This window comes from Hirundo rustica, chromosome 9 (genome assembly GCF_015227805.2).
Source record: "Hirundo rustica isolate bHirRus1 chromosome 9, bHirRus1.pri.v3, whole genome shotgun sequence".
Classification (NCBI taxonomy): domain Eukaryota; kingdom Metazoa; phylum Chordata; class Aves; order Passeriformes; family Hirundinidae; genus Hirundo; species Hirundo rustica.
The window spans coordinates 1643246-1660572 of record NC_053458.1 but is presented as its reverse complement, the minus strand read 5'-3'; the positions used below and the strand labels follow the sequence as shown (position 1 = coordinate 1660572).

Sequence of the window (17327 nt, the reverse complement as noted above, 5' to 3'; positions counted from 1 at the left end):
GGGCGGGCTGTGCGGTGCCAGGCTGTTGACAGGCTGTGCACCATCTCCGGGCTCTGTGTGTGTGTGCCACCCGTGCATCCGGGGGTTGTCCCTGCCCGGGCTGTCGTTTCCACCCGTGCATCCACAGGTTGTCCCTGCCCGAGCTGTCGTTTTCCACCCGTGCATCCACAGGTTGTCCCTGCCTGAGCTGTCGTTTTCCACCCGTGCATCCACAGGTTGTCCCTGCCCGAGCTGTCGTTTTCCAGCCGTGCATCCGCAGGTTGCACGGCCGCCTTCCCGGGCTGTTGGAGGCGGGGCACCGCAGGCTGCACCCGCCGGCTGTCCCGCCCCGGTGGTCGCGGTCCCCCGTGGGTCCCCCCCCCGGCTCCCAGCGGGCACGGCCGTGCCGGGCGTGCGGGACGTGCCCCGGGAGCCGCTTCCATGGGCGGCGCGGCTCGGGCGAGCCGGGATGCACCGAGCCGGGACGCACCGGGCTGGGACGCACCGAGCCGGGACGAACCGAACCGGGATGCGCCGAACCGTGTCGTGCGGAACCGGGATGTGCGGAACCCCGGGGTCCCCGTCGGGCCGGGGGATGCGCGGGCGGCTCCGGGACTACAAATCCCAGGGTGCCGCGGCCCGAGGGGGCGGGCGGGCGGTGCGGGGGGAGCGGCCGCGGGGTCCCCCCGCCCTGCTGATGTGTCCGGGCGCTGCGGGGGGAGCGCGGCCGGGCCGGCTGACGCGTGTCCTGCCCCGCAGCGCTCCGGCGCCGGCAGCCGGCCATGGCTTCCAAGCTGCTGCGGGCCGTGGTGCTCGGCCCCCCCGGCTCGGGCAAGGGCACGGTGTGCGAGAGGATCTCCCGCAGCTTCGGGCTCCAGCACCTCTCCAGCGGGCAGTTCCTGCGGGAGAGCCTCGGCGGCGGCGGCGGTGAGTGCCCGGGAGCGCTCCCGGGGGTCCCTGCCCCGCGCGGGGGTGCGGATGAGCGCGGGGAAGGGATGAGGATGGAGGCGGGGGTGGGATGGAGACGGGCACGGCTGGGGATCCGTCGGCACGGCGGGTACCACCACAGGTCGTTTTCTTCCCGTGGATTTGGCACGGCTCATTCATCGCCTGCTCCCTCCGGCCGGAGCCGCTCGGGAAAAGTGGGGATCTTGAAGCCCGTGGATGTGCGGTGGTTTTGTTATCCCCGAGCTGGGTGATCGCGGCTCAGGAGAGGGCGGTGCGGGAACCTCACCTGGCGGCGCACCGAGGGTCCCCGGCAGCGATTCCACCCTGCCCCGGCTGCTGTCCGGGGATGGACGGCAGATGGTTGGAGTGCGGTGGGTTGGGAACGAGCGTTTCTCCAGAGGGAGGGAAATCCCAGGAATATCGCTGCGGGTCACCGGCTGCTCTGGCCGGCTCCCAGAAGAGGGGAGCTGCTGGAGGTGGGTGTCAGCACCCACCCCGCACAGGCACCCCTGGAGACGCGGGTTTTACCCCCACAGGCAGGGCGGTGCTGCCTGTCCCGTGTCCGATCTCCGAATCCAAACCCCCCGGAGCTGGGATGCGCTGTGCCCGTGTCCCTCGAACGACGAGGGGCTCCTGGTCCAGGCTCGGCTCGGTCCAGCCCCAGCTCCGCAGCCTTGGGTAATCCCGGCGTGTTTCTTTTCCCATTCCCTTCTCTCCTCCGTTAACGTGTGAAGGAAGCGACCCGGGGGGGAAGCTGACTCACCGGGCAGGGGAACGGTGGAACGGCGTCCGTGCAAAACAAGCCGAGAGGGTTTACAAGTGATTTCTATTCTAGGATGGCAAAAACAGGGAGGAAAATTAGGGAGGGTGAAGTTTTGGAGAGGTGCACGGCCCGACAAGGGCGTTGCACGCTGCTCCGCGCTGGTCACACATGTAAAAATATCCAGATTTCCTTTTGTAAATAAAAAAAGGACAATAATGTTTCCTTTAGAGGGAGGCTCAAAATTTGGAAAATCCCGACCAGGGCTTTGGCTGGAGGACAGAAAGCCGGGCTGGAAAGCAAGGAGAGGGGCAGCGCCGTGAGGCTGCCCACCTGGAAAATCCCACAGCCAAGCTCGGAACCACCCGCTGTCCCGAACTTCACATTTCAGCTCATGCTCTTGCCACAGAGCTCCTCTGGGGACACTGGGGAAGCAAGAGGAGTTAGCTGAAGGTGTCTGGGGTGCATCCAGAAGGGAACAGCCTGGAGAAACACAGGGAAAATTACTCAGAAAGAAACCAGCCGTGGTTTGGTTCATCTGGCGTGACATTCGGGTGCCACCTTTGACTCAGCCTCTGTAACAGCTCTCAGTGAGCTCCAGTTATTTGGTTTGGGTGGGTTTTTTTTGCGTTATTTGCTTTGGACAAGCTGTTACATGACTGCGGTGCCGTGTGCCAGCTCTGGGGGAAACGAGGTGGAAGCAGCTCCTCTTCCCAAGTCTGTCAGCTGCGTCACCGGCTTTGTGCTTTAGGGGAGCGGGGGCTCTGCAGAACCAACAGAGCCATTACGGACTCCTCATCCCAAAGGCAACTCCCAATCCCGTGTTTTTACAGGGATCTTGCCCTGATCCGTCAGTGCACCAGGGGTTTTCCCGCTGGCCACTGCCGGGCGTGAAGTGGCCACGGCTGAGGTTTGGGGCTTGGGGGGCACGGGGCGCTCCTGCTGCTGCTGGAGGGAGGCCGAGTTCCCAGCAGGGAGAACATTCCAGGCCTCTGCTGGAGCTGGAAGTGGCAGCCTCAGTGAACAAAGACTCACTTCGGAGGCAGGTGAAGCAGCTGAACGCACGGCTGCTGCTGAAGGGCTTCGAGCTGTGCTCCGGCAACCCCCAAGTGCATCCGCCCCCGCCCGTGTGTCTCCTAATTAGCGTCTGCTGGAGGAAAAGCCTTTGTAACACCCTGGAAAGCTCACAGGATGTGTTTTGGTGCCAGGCAGGGGTGCTGGAGGGTGGTGAGCCGTTTCCTTGGCCAGCACTTGCCCCGGAACCCAGGTGGTTATCTCTGGTGTTGGCAGCATCCCCAGCTCCCAGCGGGGCTCCGCGGTTCGTTCTCCAAACGACCGAATTGCTCGGCCTGGCTTTGGCCGAGGGGCTGTGGGTCTCGTGTCTGTCCCACTGCTCCCCATCCGGTGCTCTGTTGGAGCCAGGAGTGGCTCCTGTCCCCTCCTCGTGACAGATTTCCTTTGTGAGCATCCACCAGAGTCCGTACAAAACAAAATTCCCTGGGGGATGTGGGCTGTGCAGCCCTTCTCCACACACTGCCCACGGATTGTGGTCTCTGCTGGCCACACTGGCCCGGTTGGTGGCCAAAGCTGAGCCCAGGGGTGCAGCCTGCCAGCCCTCCGCTTTTCCATAGGGTGCCTGCTGTACCCTGGTGTGTGGGAGCAAGCCTGGATTTGGGGCCACATCAGGCTCCTGCTCCCTGGAACGACCTCCTGGTGCTGAGGGCAGGGCGGATGCAGCCTCTGTGCCGGGGAAAAGGTCCCAAAACTCGGGGTGACATCTCTTGTGGCCTGACTGTGGTGGTGCATTGGTGCCCTCCTCACTCCCAGGGCTTCTCCTCTCTGTTAGCTCCAGATTGCCTAAAAAATAGGGGGAAAAAAATATCCTGCAAAGGATTTTGGATAGGGAGAAAGTCCAGGCTCTGGAGGCTGCCCAGAGTTGGGCTTGGGAACAGCTTCTGCTCCAGCCTGTCCTGCCTGGCCCTGCAGGGCTGCTGGGTGGCCTCGGGCTGCCACATATTCCTTGGGGCTGGGACACGTTCCCTGGGGCTGGGACACCTTCCTTGGGGCTGGGACACCTTTCTTGGGGCTGGGACACCTTTCTTGGGGCTGGGACACATTTCTTGGGGCTGGGACACGTTCCCTGGGGCTGGGACACGTTCCCTGGGGCTGGGACACTTTCCTTGGGGCTAGGACACATTCCCTGGGGCTGGGACACATTCCCTGGGGCTGGGACACCTTCCTTGGGGCTGGGACACCTTTCTTGGGGCTGGGACACCTTTCTTGGGGCTGGGACACCTTTCTTGGGGCTGGGACACCTTTCTTGGGGCTGGGACATGTCTCTCAGGGCTGGGACATGTCCCTCAGGGCTGGGACACGTTCCCTGGGGCTGGGACACCTTCCTTGGGGCTGGGACATGTTCCCTGGGGCTGGGACACCTTCCTTGGGGCTGGGACACCTTCCTTGGGGCTAGGACACATTCCCTGGGGCTGGGACACATTCCCTGGGGCTGGGACACCTTCCTTGGGGCTGGGACACCTTCCTTGGGGCTAGGACACATTCCCTGGGGCTAGGACACATTCCCTGGGGCTGGGACACATTCCCTGGGGCTGGGACAGGTCCCTTGGGGTTGGAACATGTCCTTTGGGGCTGGGACATGTTCCTTGGGTCTGGGACACCTTCCTTGGGGCTGGGACATGTCCCTCAGGGCTGGGACACGTTCCCTGGGGCTGGGACACCTTCCTTGGGGCTGGGACAGGTCTCTTGGGGTTGGAACATGTCCTTTGGGGCTGGGACATGTCCCTCAGGGCTGGGACACCTTCCTTGGGGCTGGGACATGTCCCTCAGGGCTGGGACACGTTCCCTGGGGCTGGGACACCTTCCTTGGGGCTGGGACTTGTCCCTCAGGGCTGGGACATGTTCCTTGGGGCTGGGACAGGTTCCTTGGGGCTGGGACACTTTCTTTGGGGCTGGGACATGTCTTCTGGGGCTGGGACAATTTCTTTGGGGCTGGGACAGGTCTCCTGGGGCTGGGACAATTCCCTTGGGGCTGGGACACTTTCTTTGGGGCTGGGACATGTCTCCTGGGGCTGGGACACTTCCCTCGGGGCTGGATCTGCGCTGCTGTGATAAGGAGGGACAGATCACCGAGAGCCAGCCGGAGTCTCGTGAGTTTGAGGGCAGATTAAACCCACGCTCACCAGATTAATGGGGTGAAAGCAGGAGTTTGTCGGGCTGGGTTTGAGCTCAGCACACTAAAAAGCCCTTTGCTACCTGGAGTAACTGCAGAGCAGAGCCTGCACGCCCTGTGTGACCCAGCCACAGCCATGGGGTTTGGTGCTATAGGGTGAGCCCCAGCTCCTTGTTGGGGGGACCAGGGGGGTTTTACACAGGGCAGACTGGGCTGGGGGCTGGGAAGGGGATAGAAAATGTTAAATTTGGAGTTTAAACTGCCTGGAAGAAACCCCGAGGGCTGGGAGGTTGGGATGATGCTCTCCAGCACATCCTGGGGGGCTGGAGAGCTCTGCAGGTCCTTCCTGCAAACCCATGGCCATTCCTCCTTGGAGAGAGGAGGTGTGGCAGTGCTTCTGAGGAGGGAGAAGCTCCAGGAGCTTCACACACCGAGGGGACAGAGGAGCAGCAGGAATTGTCCGTGGCAGAGCCTGGAGAGCTGTCCATCTGTCCTGGGGGCGTGGGAAAGCTGCAGCCCCGGGGGCAGCAGGGCTGTGGGGCTCTGCTGTGTTCCCAGACTCTGCTCCCAGCCCCAGCTGTGGCTCGGGGTATTTCTGGCTTGCAGCTCCAGGCCTGGCTCCAGCAGCCCTGCTGAGCCACAGCTGTCCCTGGGATGTCCATCCCTCCTCGGGGTGACAGCTGGGCTTTGTGTGGCCTCTCCCAGCTCCTGGGATGTCCATCCCTCCTCGGGGTGACAGCTTGGACCTTGTGTGGCAGTTCCTGGGATGTCCATCCCTCCTCGGGGTGACAGCTTGGACCTTGTGTGGCAGTTCCTGGGATGTCCATCCCTCCTCAGGTGACACCTGACCTTGTGTGGCAGTTCCTGGGATGTCCATCCCTCCTCAGGGTGACAGCTTGGACCCTGTGTGGCAGTTCCTGGGATGTCCATCCCTCCTCAGGTGACACCTGACCTGGTGTGGCAGTTCCTGGGATGTCCATCCCTCCTCAGGGTGACAGCCAGACCCTGTGTGGCAGTTCCTGGGATGTCCATCCCTCCTCAGGTGACACCTGACCTTGTGTGGCAGTTCCTGGGATGTCCATCCCTCCTCGGGGTGACAGACAGACCTGGTGTGGCAGTTCCTGGTCCCTGGATGTCCATCCCTCCTCAGGTGACATCTGACCTTGTGTGGCAGTTCCTGGGATGTCCATCCCTCCTTGGGTGACACCCAGATCTTGCCCAGCAGCTCCTGGTCCCCTGGTCACCAGGGGTGACAGCTGGACTTTGTGTCCAGCTCCTGGTCCCTTGGATGACCACTGCTCCTTGAGGTGACAGCTTGGACCTTGTGTGGCAGTTCCTGGGATGTCCATCCCTCCTCAGGGTGACAGCCAGACCTGGTGTGGCAGTTCCTGGTCCCTGGATGTCCATCCCTCCTCAGGTGACAGCTGGACTTTGTGTCCAGCTCCTGGTCCCCTGGATGACCACTGCTCCTTGAGGTGACAACTTGGACCTTGTGTGGCAGTTCCTGGGATGTCCATCCCTCCTCAGGTGACACCTGACCCTGTGTGGCAGTTCCTGGGATGTCCATCCCTCCTCAGGGTGACAGCCAGACCCTGTGTGGCAGTTCCTGGGATGTCCATCCCTCCTCAGGTGGCACCTGACCTTGTGTGGCAGTTCCTGGGATGTCCATCCCTCCTCAGGTGACACCTGACCTTGTGTGGCAGTTCCTGGGATGTCCATCCCTCCTCAGGTGGCACCTGACCTTGTGTGGCAGTTCCTGGGATGTCCATCCCTCCTCAGGTGACACCTGACCTTGTGTGGCAGTTCCTGGGATGTCCATCCCTCCTCAGGTGACACCTGACCTTCCCCAGCAGCTCGTGGCTCTCCCTGGAGCAGCCCGGCCCTGCCAGGGAGCTCATTCCCTGTGAGCCTCTGGCACTGTGCAGACCTTGTCAATAAATATTAAAAAAAAAAAACCACAAAAAACCCTCTGTTTTTCTAAAATCGATGCCCTCAGGGCTCCGTGCTGTTTGCATAATCCGCAGGGCGTTTTTTCCATCCCCGTGTCCTTCCCTTCCCCAGGCGGGAATGCTGCCACGTCTGGGCAGTGACGGAGAAGCCGTCATTGACAAAAGGTGTGTTCTGCTGGAATTCCAGCCCGGATGGGAGGCAGAGGGACGCGATCCCGGGGACTCGGGTGTTTTCTGCTGGAATTCCAGCCCCGATGGGAGGCAGTGGGACGCGATCCCGGTGACTCGGGTGTTTTCTGCTGGAATTCCAGCCCGGATGGGAGGCAGAGGGATGTGATCCCGGGGACTCGGGTGTTTTCTGCTGGAATTCCAGCCCGGATGGGAGGCAGAGGGATGCGATCCAGGTGACTCAGCCCCGTGAGTCAGCGCTGCCCCGCTCCCAGGCAGGTTTGGATGCTGGATTCCAGCATCCCGCACTGCTGGCCCTGCTCCAAGGGGAAAGAGGCTGGACCTTCCTTCTGGTGTCGGCAGAAGGACTCGTCACACACAGCAGGGGAAAATCTGTGCGTTTTCTGAGCAGATTCTTGGGATTCTGGATTTGATGCCTGAAGTTTCAGCTTTGCTGTGTTCCATGTTCTGTGCTGCCCAGGTGCAGCTCTGAGCTCACACTCAGCGTCACTCAGCTCTCTGCACACAGCAGGGACACAAAACAAATCCTGTTCCTGCTGCACACCAAGGACAACTTCCAGCCCCAAAGCACAAACAAGGGTGGCTGGAGGGAGGAACGAGAAGGATGGGAGCGCACAGCCTGGAGCTGGGATGGGACAATGAAACCCCAATGTGCAAATGGACCAAAACTTATAAAAGTGTGAGACCTCGTGACCATTTGTCCATTTTGTGCCCATTTTGGTTCCACCTTGGGTGTTTCCCTGCCCAGGCTCTTGTCCTGCCCAAGGTGGATCCTAAAGGCATTTCAATAAATCCCTACTTTATTCTCCAGCTCTGTCCAGTCTCTGTTCCAGCTCAGCCTTCCCAAGGCATCCCCTGCTCTCAGGTATCTCAGGAACTCCCATTCCTCCTGCCCCAAAACGACCGTGTGACCTTTCCATCACGAGCAGAGCCGCGCTGCCAGACAGGGGAGGCCAGGCAGAATTTGAGGGGGAATGATATAAAAAATATCGTGAATACTGGAAACGTCGCGATGATTTTTTTAATTTTTTTTTTTTTTTCATCCATTCCTTTTGGGTTTTCCTCTCTTGTCACGAGCAGAGGCTGGAGCCCTGGCACAGCAGTACCTGGAGAGAGGCCTCCTGGTGCCCGACCACGTCATCACGCGCGTGATGATGACGGAGCTGGAGAAGCGGCGGGAGCAGCCCTGGCTGCTGGATGGTGAGTCCAGAGGGGGAACCCCCAGCCCCCCTTGGAACATTCCTCTGGTCCTAACGGTTTGGCAGCCCCAGGAAAAGGAAAAGGAAAAGCCAGGAGGTGCCTCGTTGTGTCTTATCTTCTTTTTGCCAGGGTCGGGATTAATGCTCGAGATGGTGTTTTGTGTCCAGACTCAGATGTTTATTAATTCTTATCTATATCACAGTCTCACACGCTGTGAGTTGTGGCTAACAAAGGGAAAATGGAGCCCTCTCTATCTCTCTACAAGGCCTTTTAAGGATAAACTGTCCAACTATGAAAGGACACTTAAATTGTTTTTACTTTTAACCCAATAACCAGTCACCCATGGCCTGCAATGTAGATTTTTCTACCCAGTTACAAAATCCCACCCAGACCATGGAGAAGAAGGTGAAAAAGCCTCTCAGCCTCTGCCCTAAATCCTCCATCCTGCTTTATCTCTATTCCTGCATTCCAAACCCTTCAGCTCTGAGTTTTGCACCCTGTGCTCTCACACACTTCTATCCAAACCCCACAGCCACAATCCCAGCGCTGTCACTCCATTTTGGGAGCTGTTCCACGGGCTCAGGTCAGTGCAGTGTTTGCTGGGGGGTCAGAGCCTGGCAGCACAGGAACTCTGGAATTCCCAGTGCCCAGAGCTCCAGCAGTGCCTTTGCTGGAGGTGAGAGGAGAGGCAGGAGCTGTCCTGCTGGCAGGGACTTCTTCCCGCTGGCCTGGGCTTGTCCGTGTCCAGCTGAGCCCTTGGCAGGTGGTTGGGACAGGGAAGGGCAGGGAGAGGAGCTGGGTGCTCCACAAAGCGGAGCAGGGCTGGAGACGTGCCAGGAAAAACTCCCTCCCTCCTTCCCATGTGTGTGAAGCAGCTCCTCAACCCCAGCCCCAAAGCCACCTGAGGTGGAGGGATGGGAGATGCTGAGGACAAACAGGCACAGCCTGGGATCCCTGGCCATGGCTGCAATGACCATCAAAGAATCCCAGAGTGGCTTGGATTGGGAGAGACCTTAAATCCCATCCAGTGCCACCCCTGCCATGGACAAGGACACCTTCCACTGTCTCAGGTTGCTCCCATCCGGCCTTGGACACTTCCAGGGATGTGACAGCCACGGCTTCTCTGGGCACCCTGTGCCAGGGCTTGCCCACCCTCCCAGGGAACAATTCCTGCCCAAAATCCATCTAAACCTATCCACTCCCAGCTTAAAGCCATTCCCTGTGTCCTGTCCCTCCACCCCTTGTAAAGGATCTCTCTCCATCTTTCCTGTGGGCTCCCTTCAGGTCTCTAAAGTCCCTTCCCATCCAAACCACCTGGGATTCTGGGATTCCCTGCTCCAGCTGCTCACTGGCTCTCCCAAGGAGCACAGAACCATTTTACCGCAGCCTCCTCCATGCCCTCCGCACAAACCAGCCGTTTGTCCCCAGCCCGTGCACAGCTCCCTGCTCCCTCCACCTTTTCCCCCGCCATCCCATCACATCCCGTTCTGCCATTCCCCGTGTCCCCCCGCCCCCGCCGCGGGCACAGCAGCCACAAACCCGCGCCCCGGGTGCCGCATTTTGGGATCCGCTGCCGCTGCAGGAGCTATTTTTTTCCTCGGAGCCATATGGCAGCGTCCGCCCGTCGCAGCGGGGCCGGGCCCGCAGCTCCGAAGCCGCCGGGCTCCGGACGAGTTTCGGCCCCGTCCTCGCCGCTCCCCGGCCTCTCGCCGCAATTCCTTGCCCAGGTTTCCCCCGGACGCTGAGACAGGCCAAGGCGCTGGATGGCATCTGTGAGCCGGACCTGGTGATCAGCCTGAACATCCCCTTCGAGACGCTCAAGGATCGCCTGAGCGCCCGCTGGGTGCACCCGGCCAGCGGCAGGGTCTACAACATGGACTTCAACCCGCCCCAGGTGCAGGTAGGAGCCGCTGCGGCCGCCCCGCGGAGGAAAAACTCGGGGGAGTTTGGTTTTGGAGGCTCCTTTCTGCGCGGGAGCTGGGATCCTGCGCTGGGGATGCCGAGCCCCGGCCGGGGGTTGTGCGGAACGTCCGCGAGCAGAGCGGGGTTTGGTCCCTGTGCGCCTCTGTGTCCCCTCAGGGTGTCCCTGTGTGCCTTTGTGTCCCCTCAGGGTGTCCCTGTGTGCCTCTGTGTCCCCTCAGGGTGTCCCTGTGCGCCTCTGTGTCCCCTCAGGGTGTCCCTGTGAGGCTCTGTGTCCCCTCAGGGTGTCCCTGTGCGCCTTTGTGTCCCCTCAGGGTGTCCCTGTGCGCCTCTGTGTCCCCTCAGGGTGTCCCTGTGCCTCTGTGTCCCTTCAGGTGTCCCTGTGCGCCTCTGTGTCCCCTCAGGGTGTCCCTGTGCGCCTCTGTGTCCCCTCAGGGTGTCCCTTCAGGATGTCCCTGTGCGGCTCTGTGTCCCCTCAGGTGTCCCTGTGTGGCTCTGTGTCCCCTCAGGGTGTCCCTGTGTGCCTCTGTGTCCCCTCAGGGTGTCCCTGTGTGGCTCTGTGTCCCCTCAGGGTGTCCCTGTGCGCCTTTGTGTCCCCTCAGGGTGTCCCTGTGTGCCTCTGTGTCCCCTCAGGATGTCCCTGTGTGGCTCTGTGTCCCCTCAGGATGTCCCTGTGCGCCTCTGTGTCCCCTCAGGGTGTCCCTGTGCGCCTCTGTGTCCCCTCAGGGTGTCCCTTCAGGATGTCCCTGTGCGGCTCTGTGTCCCCTCAGGTGTCCCTGTGTGGCTCTGTGTCCCCTCAGGGTGTCCCTGTGTGCCTCTGTGTCCCCTCAGGGTGTCCCTGTGCACCTTTGTGTCCCCTCAGGGTGTCCCTGTGCGGCTCTGTGTCCCCTCAGGGTGTCCCTGTGCGGCTCTGTGTCCCCTCAGGGTGTCCCTGTGCGCCTCTGTGTCCCCTCAGGGTGTCCCTGTGTGGCTCTGTGTCCCCTCAGGTGTCCCTGTGTGGCTCTGTGTCCCCTCAGGGTGTCCCTGTGTGCCTCTGTGTCCCCTCAGGATGTCCCTGTGCGCCTCTGTGTCCCCTCAGGTGTCCCTGTGTGCCTCTGTGTCCCCTCAGGTGTCCCTGTGCCTTCGTGTCCCCTCAGGATGTCCCTGTGCGCCTCTGTGTCCCCTCAGGGTGTCCCTGTGCGCCTCTGTGTCCCCTCAGGGTGTCCCTTCAGGATGTCCCTGTGAGGCTCTGTGTCCCCTCAGGATGTCCCTGTGAGCCTCTGTGTCCCCTCAGGGTGTCCCTGTGCCTCTGTGTCCCCTCAGGGTGTCCCTGTGTGGCTCTGTGTCCCCTCAGGGTGTCCCTGTGCGGCTCTGTGTCCCCTCAGGGTGTCCCTGTGTGCCTCTGTGTCCCCTCAGGGTGTCCCTTCAGGATGTCCCTGTGAGGCTCTGTGTCCCCTCAGGATGTCCCTGTGCGCCTCTGTGTCCCCTCAGGATGTCCCTGTGCGCCTCTGTGTCCCCTCAGGGTGTCCCTGTGCGCCTCTGTGTCCCCTCAGGGTGTCCCTGTGCCTCTGTGTCCCCTCAGGGTGTCCCTGTGTGGCTCTGTGTCCCCTCAGGGTGTCCCTGTGCGGCTCTGTGTCCCCTCAGGGTGTCCCTGTGTGCCTCTGTGTCCCCTCAGGATGTCCCTGTGCCTCTGTGTCCCCTCAGGGTGTCCCTGTGTGGCTCTGTGTCCCCTCAGGGTGTGGATGACCTGACGGGAGAGCCGCTGGTGCAGCGTGAGGAGGACAGGCCCGAGGCCGTGGCGGCGCGGCTCAGGACGTACAAGGACGCTGCCAAGCCCGTGATGGAGCTCTACAGGTGAGCGGGGGGCGAGGAGGAACACGGCAGGGCTGTCACCGGAGCCACCGGGGCTGTCACCAGAGCCACCGGGGCTGTCACCAGAGCCACCGGGGCTGTCACCACAGACACCAGGGCTGTCACCGGAGCCACCAGGGCTGTCACCACAGACACCGGGGCTGTCACCAGAGCCACCAGGGCTGTCACCAGAGCCACCAGGGCTGTCACCAGAGCCACCGGGGCTGTCACCGGAGCCACCAGGGCTGTCACCACAGACACCAGGGCTGTCACCGGAGCCACCAGGGCTGTCACCACAGACACCGGGGCTGTCACCTCAGCCACCAGGGCTGTCACCGGACCCACCGGGGCTGTCACCATAGACACCGGGGCTGTCACCGGAGCCACCAGGGCTGTCACCACAGACACCAGGGCTGTCACCACGGACACCAGGGCTGTCACCGGAGCCACCAGGGCTGTCACCACAGACACCGGGGCTGTCACCACAGACACCAGGGCTGTCACTGGAGACACTGGGGCTGTCACCAGAGCCACCAGGGCTGTCACTGCAGCCACCAGGGCTGTCACCGGAGCCACCGGGGCTGTCACCATAGACACCAGGGCTGTCACCACAGACACCGGGGCTGTCACCATAGACACCAGGGCTGTCACCACAGACACCAGGGCTGTCACTGCAGCCACCAGGGCTGTCACCACAGACACCAGGGCTGTTTGGCACCGAGTCACAGAGTCACGGGGTTGGAGGAGACCTCCAAGACCATCGAGTCCACCCCAGGCCCAACACCTCAACCGGAGCACGGCACATGCAGGCTTTTATAAACACACCCGGGGACGGTGACTGCACCACCTCCGTGGGCAGATCATTCTGTAAAGGTTTGGGCTTCTTCTCTTCTCTGACAAGGTCAGGATGGATAATACTCGGCAAACACCGAGCTCAAGTTCACACTTGGAATGTTTATTAGAGCTTAACTAGCAAGCTAGGGAAATGAAGTAAGATGGAGAGCTCCTAACTCTTTCTAAGGTTATTTTAGTGATAATCCCCCCAATAATGAGATGACACCTATATTATTTATACTTTTGGCCCAATAATGACCATCCAAGCCCCTTTTTCACTCAGTTACAGAAACCCACCCAAACCCATGAAGAAAAAAGAAGAAGGTGAAAAAGAAGGACTTAGCACCCCAAACCCTCCATCTTAACTCATACATATTACTGCACACTAAAACCCCAAATTCTAAGTTTTTAGGATCCCAACACCATTGCATCACTCTTCCCATAAAAAAGCTTTTCCCTACTCTCCAGCCTGTATTTCCCTCGGTGCAGCTCGAGGCTGTGTCCTCTCCTTCTGTCAGTGCTGCCTGGAGAATGACACCAACCCCCCTGAGCACAGCCACCCTTCAGGAGCTGTGCAGGGGGATCAGGTCACCCCTGAGTCTCCTTTTCTCCAGGATGAACATCCCCAGCTCCCTCAGCCCTTCCTCACAGGGGTTGTGATCCCAGCCCCTCACCAGCCTTGTCCCATGCCCGCATCCCAAAGAGCCCTGGCAGATTTTTGGGGTCAAGCCCTGAGCCTGGATGGGGCCTCCCTTGGAGGTAGGAGGGTGATCCAAAGAAATTCCCAGCTCCTGTTTGTCCTGCTGGGCTCATCAAAGGGGTGTTTTGGCCTAGATCTGGGGTGGGAGTGACGTGAGAAATCCACCCAGAGCCCTGAGGGGTTTGGGTGAAGCACAGCGAGGTTGGCAAGAGGGCAGGAGAAGGGAGAGACCCCGGAGCTGGCTCAGATGGATCTGCTGGGAGCACAGGGGGGTTCCAGGGCTTGTTGTGGCACTGTTGTCCCCTGGAGCTGTGGGACTGCTGTCCCCTGGAGCTGTGGGACTGCTGTCCCCTGGAGCTGTGGGACTGCTGTCCCCTGGAGCTGTGGGACTGTTGTCCCTTGGAGCTATGGGATTGTTGTCCCCTGGAGCTGTGGGACTGCTGTCCCCTGGAGCTGTGGGACTGTAGTTCCCTGGAGCTGTGGGACTGCTGTCCCCTGGAGCTGTGGGACTGTTGTCCCCTGGAGCTGTGGGACTGTAGTTCCCTGGAGCTGTGGGACTGCAGTTCCCTGGAGCTGTGGGACTGCTGTCCCCTGGAGCTGTGGGACTGTAGTTCCCTGGAGCTGTGGGACAGTTTTCCCCTGGAGCTGTGGGACTGTTGTCCCCTGGAGCTGTGGGACAGTTGTCCCCTGGAGCTGTGGGACTGCTGTCCCCAGCTTGGGGATGATGGATTGCTGCAGGCTGGCAAATCCAGTGCTCACAGGCAGTTAGGAGCCCAGGAGTGTTTTTAAGCCAAAAAAATTGCCAAAATTGCCCTTGCAGAGGAAGAGGGGAGAATTACATAATCCCAAAATCTTTTGGGTTGGAAGGGACCTTAAAGCCTTTCCCACCCCACCCCTGCCATGCCAGGGACGCCTCCACCATCGCAGGCTGCTCCAAGCCCTGTCCGAGCTGCCTTGGGATGGGCTGGCCCTGACTTCTCCCACTTTTTTTCCAGGAGCAGGGGCATCCTTCATTCCTTCTCTGGCACGGAGACCAACAAGATCTGGCCCTACGTGTACACCCTGCTGTCCAGCAGGATCCCACCCGTCCTCCCGGACGAGGAGCACTAAACAGCTCGTGCCAAGGACCAGGATTTCATTCCATCGTGGATTTGGCTCCCAGTGCAGTGCCAGGGCTGTGCTGGGCATGGGTGATGGTGAACTGGGTGACGTTGGTGGATACCAGCCGTCAGGTCTGATATTAGAGATCAGATCTTTGTTCAGAAGGTCAAGTCTGCTGGAATAAGGGTTTTTTTTCCCCCTCTTTTGGGGTTTTCCTGCCTGTGGTCCATCCCGGATTGGTGGTGCTGACCAGGGCATTGGTCATTCCAGGTTTACACAGCTTTGCCATGGTGTCCTTGGATCCCTCTCCAGCCCCCAATCCCTGGCTGAGCCCACGTGTGCCATCCTGTTGTTCCACAGGACCTTTTACTGCTGAGGACTCTCTAGGCTGAGGGCTTTGGGTTTTTTTCCCCCCTATAAATTATTTTCTCTTAAACTTATTTCTCAGAGAATTAAATCTTTAGAAAGCAAAACTTAGCCCACTGGGAATTCTGGGAGCAACGTGGAAAACGCATTTTCTACAAAGCTGAGAGACGTGAGGATCGCATTTCCAGCATTCATACACGCAAAAGAGGCAAAAAGTGGAGGTGAAACACTCCCCTATGCTCTTCCCACAGGGAGAGCTGAATTCCCAGCTAGAAAAATCTGCTGTCCAGGTTTTTATGGAATGCTGTGAGACTGAGCAGGGTCTGGGCTGGGGGTGAGTTGCTCTCCTCTGTGCTCTTCTGGTTTATAGCTTTTAATACTACAAGATAGAGAACTCCTAAGTGTCTCTCCCAAAGGTTTATCTCCATCGTGTGCTTCGTTTTTGGGGAGAAATCAGCTCATTTCATCTTGTGCTGCCTTTGTCCCCGAGGTCAGGGGGCCTTCAGCTGCTCCTGCTGCCTTCCCCAGCAAAGTGACGCCCTCCCCACGAAATCCCAGAGAGCTTTCCTTCCTCGGGATCCATCCAGGGTTTTCCCGTGATTTACAGCATCCCTGGATTGCATTGGGGGCCGGGTTTTTCTCAACTGGAAGCGCTGTCACCCTCTTTTTGTAGGGTGCAGTACCCGAGCAAAGGGGACAAAATTCCCGCCTCCTCGAGTTGCCTTATTTTATAAACTATATATTTAAGGAGAAAAAAAAAAAAAATAAAAAAACAAAAGCAAGGTGCGTGTTTGTAAAGGTTTAAAACCAACCAACCAACAAACAAAAAGCGCTGAATTTTAGCATCACCTTTTGGGAATTGTGCGTGGAGCTGCTGGATCCGTAGGGAACGCTGCTTCTGCCAGGGGGGCTCACAGGAGGGCAGGAACCTGGCACTGCCTGGCCCCTCTTGGATGAATCAGAGCAGCCCGGGCACCTTTCTGCTGCTGGATGTCCCTGGGTTCATTTTTCCTCAGAGAGAGGCAGGGAAAGGGGAATGACCGGATTTTTTAGGGATTTTTTTCCTTCAGAGCCTACCTGGGTTTATTTATCCCAGCTGAGCATCCTCGTGCTGACCAAGGATCCCCTAAAATTTGCTTCATCCTGGCAGCTTCATCCTGGTGCTCTCCCCAGCGGAGCCAGAGCGGGATCACTGCCCACATCCCCCCTGCTCCTCCCTGCCTGGGGGAGAGGCCAAAGTGCTCCCACGCTGCTCCAGGTGGGAATTTTCCTGCTGGGAACAAAGGAATTGTCAGGTCTCACTGCTGTCCCAGGAGGCCTTTCCGTGCCCTGGTGCTGGGAGGCTGCAAATCTTCCAGCCGGCAACGAAATCCTATTTCAGAAAGATTTGGGATTTTCCCATGACCCTGGGATGAAAGTCTGGGCTGGTTTTAGACACAAATCCAGAAATAGCCGAAACTTGTGTGCTGCTTTCTTTGGAACAGCTTTGGGCAGGAGGGGAGGAGATTTCAGTTTGTTTTGGGTTTTTGGGTTTTTTTTTAGCTATAAAAGCAGCTGAGTGCCAGGCAGAGGGGCCGATCCCTGCTTTGCTCTGTCCTGTCCTTGTGTCCTGCCTTTCCCTCCTGCAAAATTCCTCCAGAAGAGAGAATTCCACGCAGCCCAGCACAGGAGAGGCCTGCAGATGCTTTTTCCAGGCTTCGAGCCCCATCATGGGTGTAGAAATCCCGCGGCTGTGCATGCATCCAGCCCTGGGGACGGATTTTCCTACCGGACCCGTCGCATTTTTCCGAGACCAAATTCCAGCAGGGATGGGCCCCCGTCCCTCGCCGTGCCCCTGCCGCGCTCCCTTTTGGTATTTTACTGTGAATCCCAAACCTTTTGTAAAGCCACAGCAATTTTGTACCGACCCGAGATACTGTGTGGAGGGAGGAGCCCCTCTCCCCCCTGGAATGTCACGCCGAGTTTTCTTCCCGGAGATTTTTCTTCCCGGAGTTTTTTCTTCCCGGTGAATCGCTGCCAGATGTGTTACTGCGATGTAAATAAAGATATTATTTTTTTTTCCCTCTCTCCTGCTGATCCCCGTGCTGGCGGTGTCTGTGTGGGTTGTGCCTTGCCGAGGCAGCGGGGCAGAGTTCACCTGGAATTCTTTGTAGGAGCTGAGGGGGAGGAGGAGGAGAAGGGAGGAAGAGGGATCAGGGCATCCCTGCCTGAACGTGGAAAACCCCTCGGGTTGTGGGTTTGGACACAGCCCGGCTCTTTGGCTCCTTTATCTGACATAATCAAAAATACTGGTTAAAAAGCCAGTTTGGATGAAGCCATTTGCTACTGCCCTCCCATCCTTAGAATCCCAGGATCCCAGAATCA

At 59.3% G+C, this 17327-nt stretch overlaps 1 protein-coding gene across 1 annotated transcript; it reads left to right on the top strand.

The window, feature by feature from the left end:
* The first annotated feature begins 725 nt into the window (after positions 1 to 725).
* AK4 (adenylate kinase 4) lies at positions 726 to 17018 on the top strand. The gene is made up of 5 exons (XM_040073517.2): positions 726 to 906; positions 8093 to 8212; positions 9940 to 10112; positions 11847 to 11965; positions 14492 to 17018. The coding sequence occupies exons 1-5, from the start codon at positions 762 to 764 to the stop codon at positions 14604 to 14606; spliced, it is 672 nt and encodes a 223-aa protein (XP_039929451.1). The 5' UTR covers positions 726 to 761; the 3' UTR covers positions 14607 to 17018.
* Positions 17019 to 17327: the final 309 nt, after the last annotated feature.

Coding starts and splice junctions, on each gene's coding strand:
- AK4 (XM_040073517.2), top strand. CDS start 762: ATGGCTTCCAAGCTGCTGCGGGCCGTGGTGCTCGGCCCCCCCGGCTCG. Junction 8,213..9,939: donor GCAGCCCTGGCTGCTGGATG/GTGAGTCCAGAG, acceptor TTCCTTGCCCAG/GTTTCCCCCGGACGCTGAGA. Junction 10,113..11,846: donor TCAACCCGCCCCAGGTGCAG/GTAGGAGCCGCT, acceptor GTGTCCCCTCAG/GGTGTGGATGACCTGACGGG.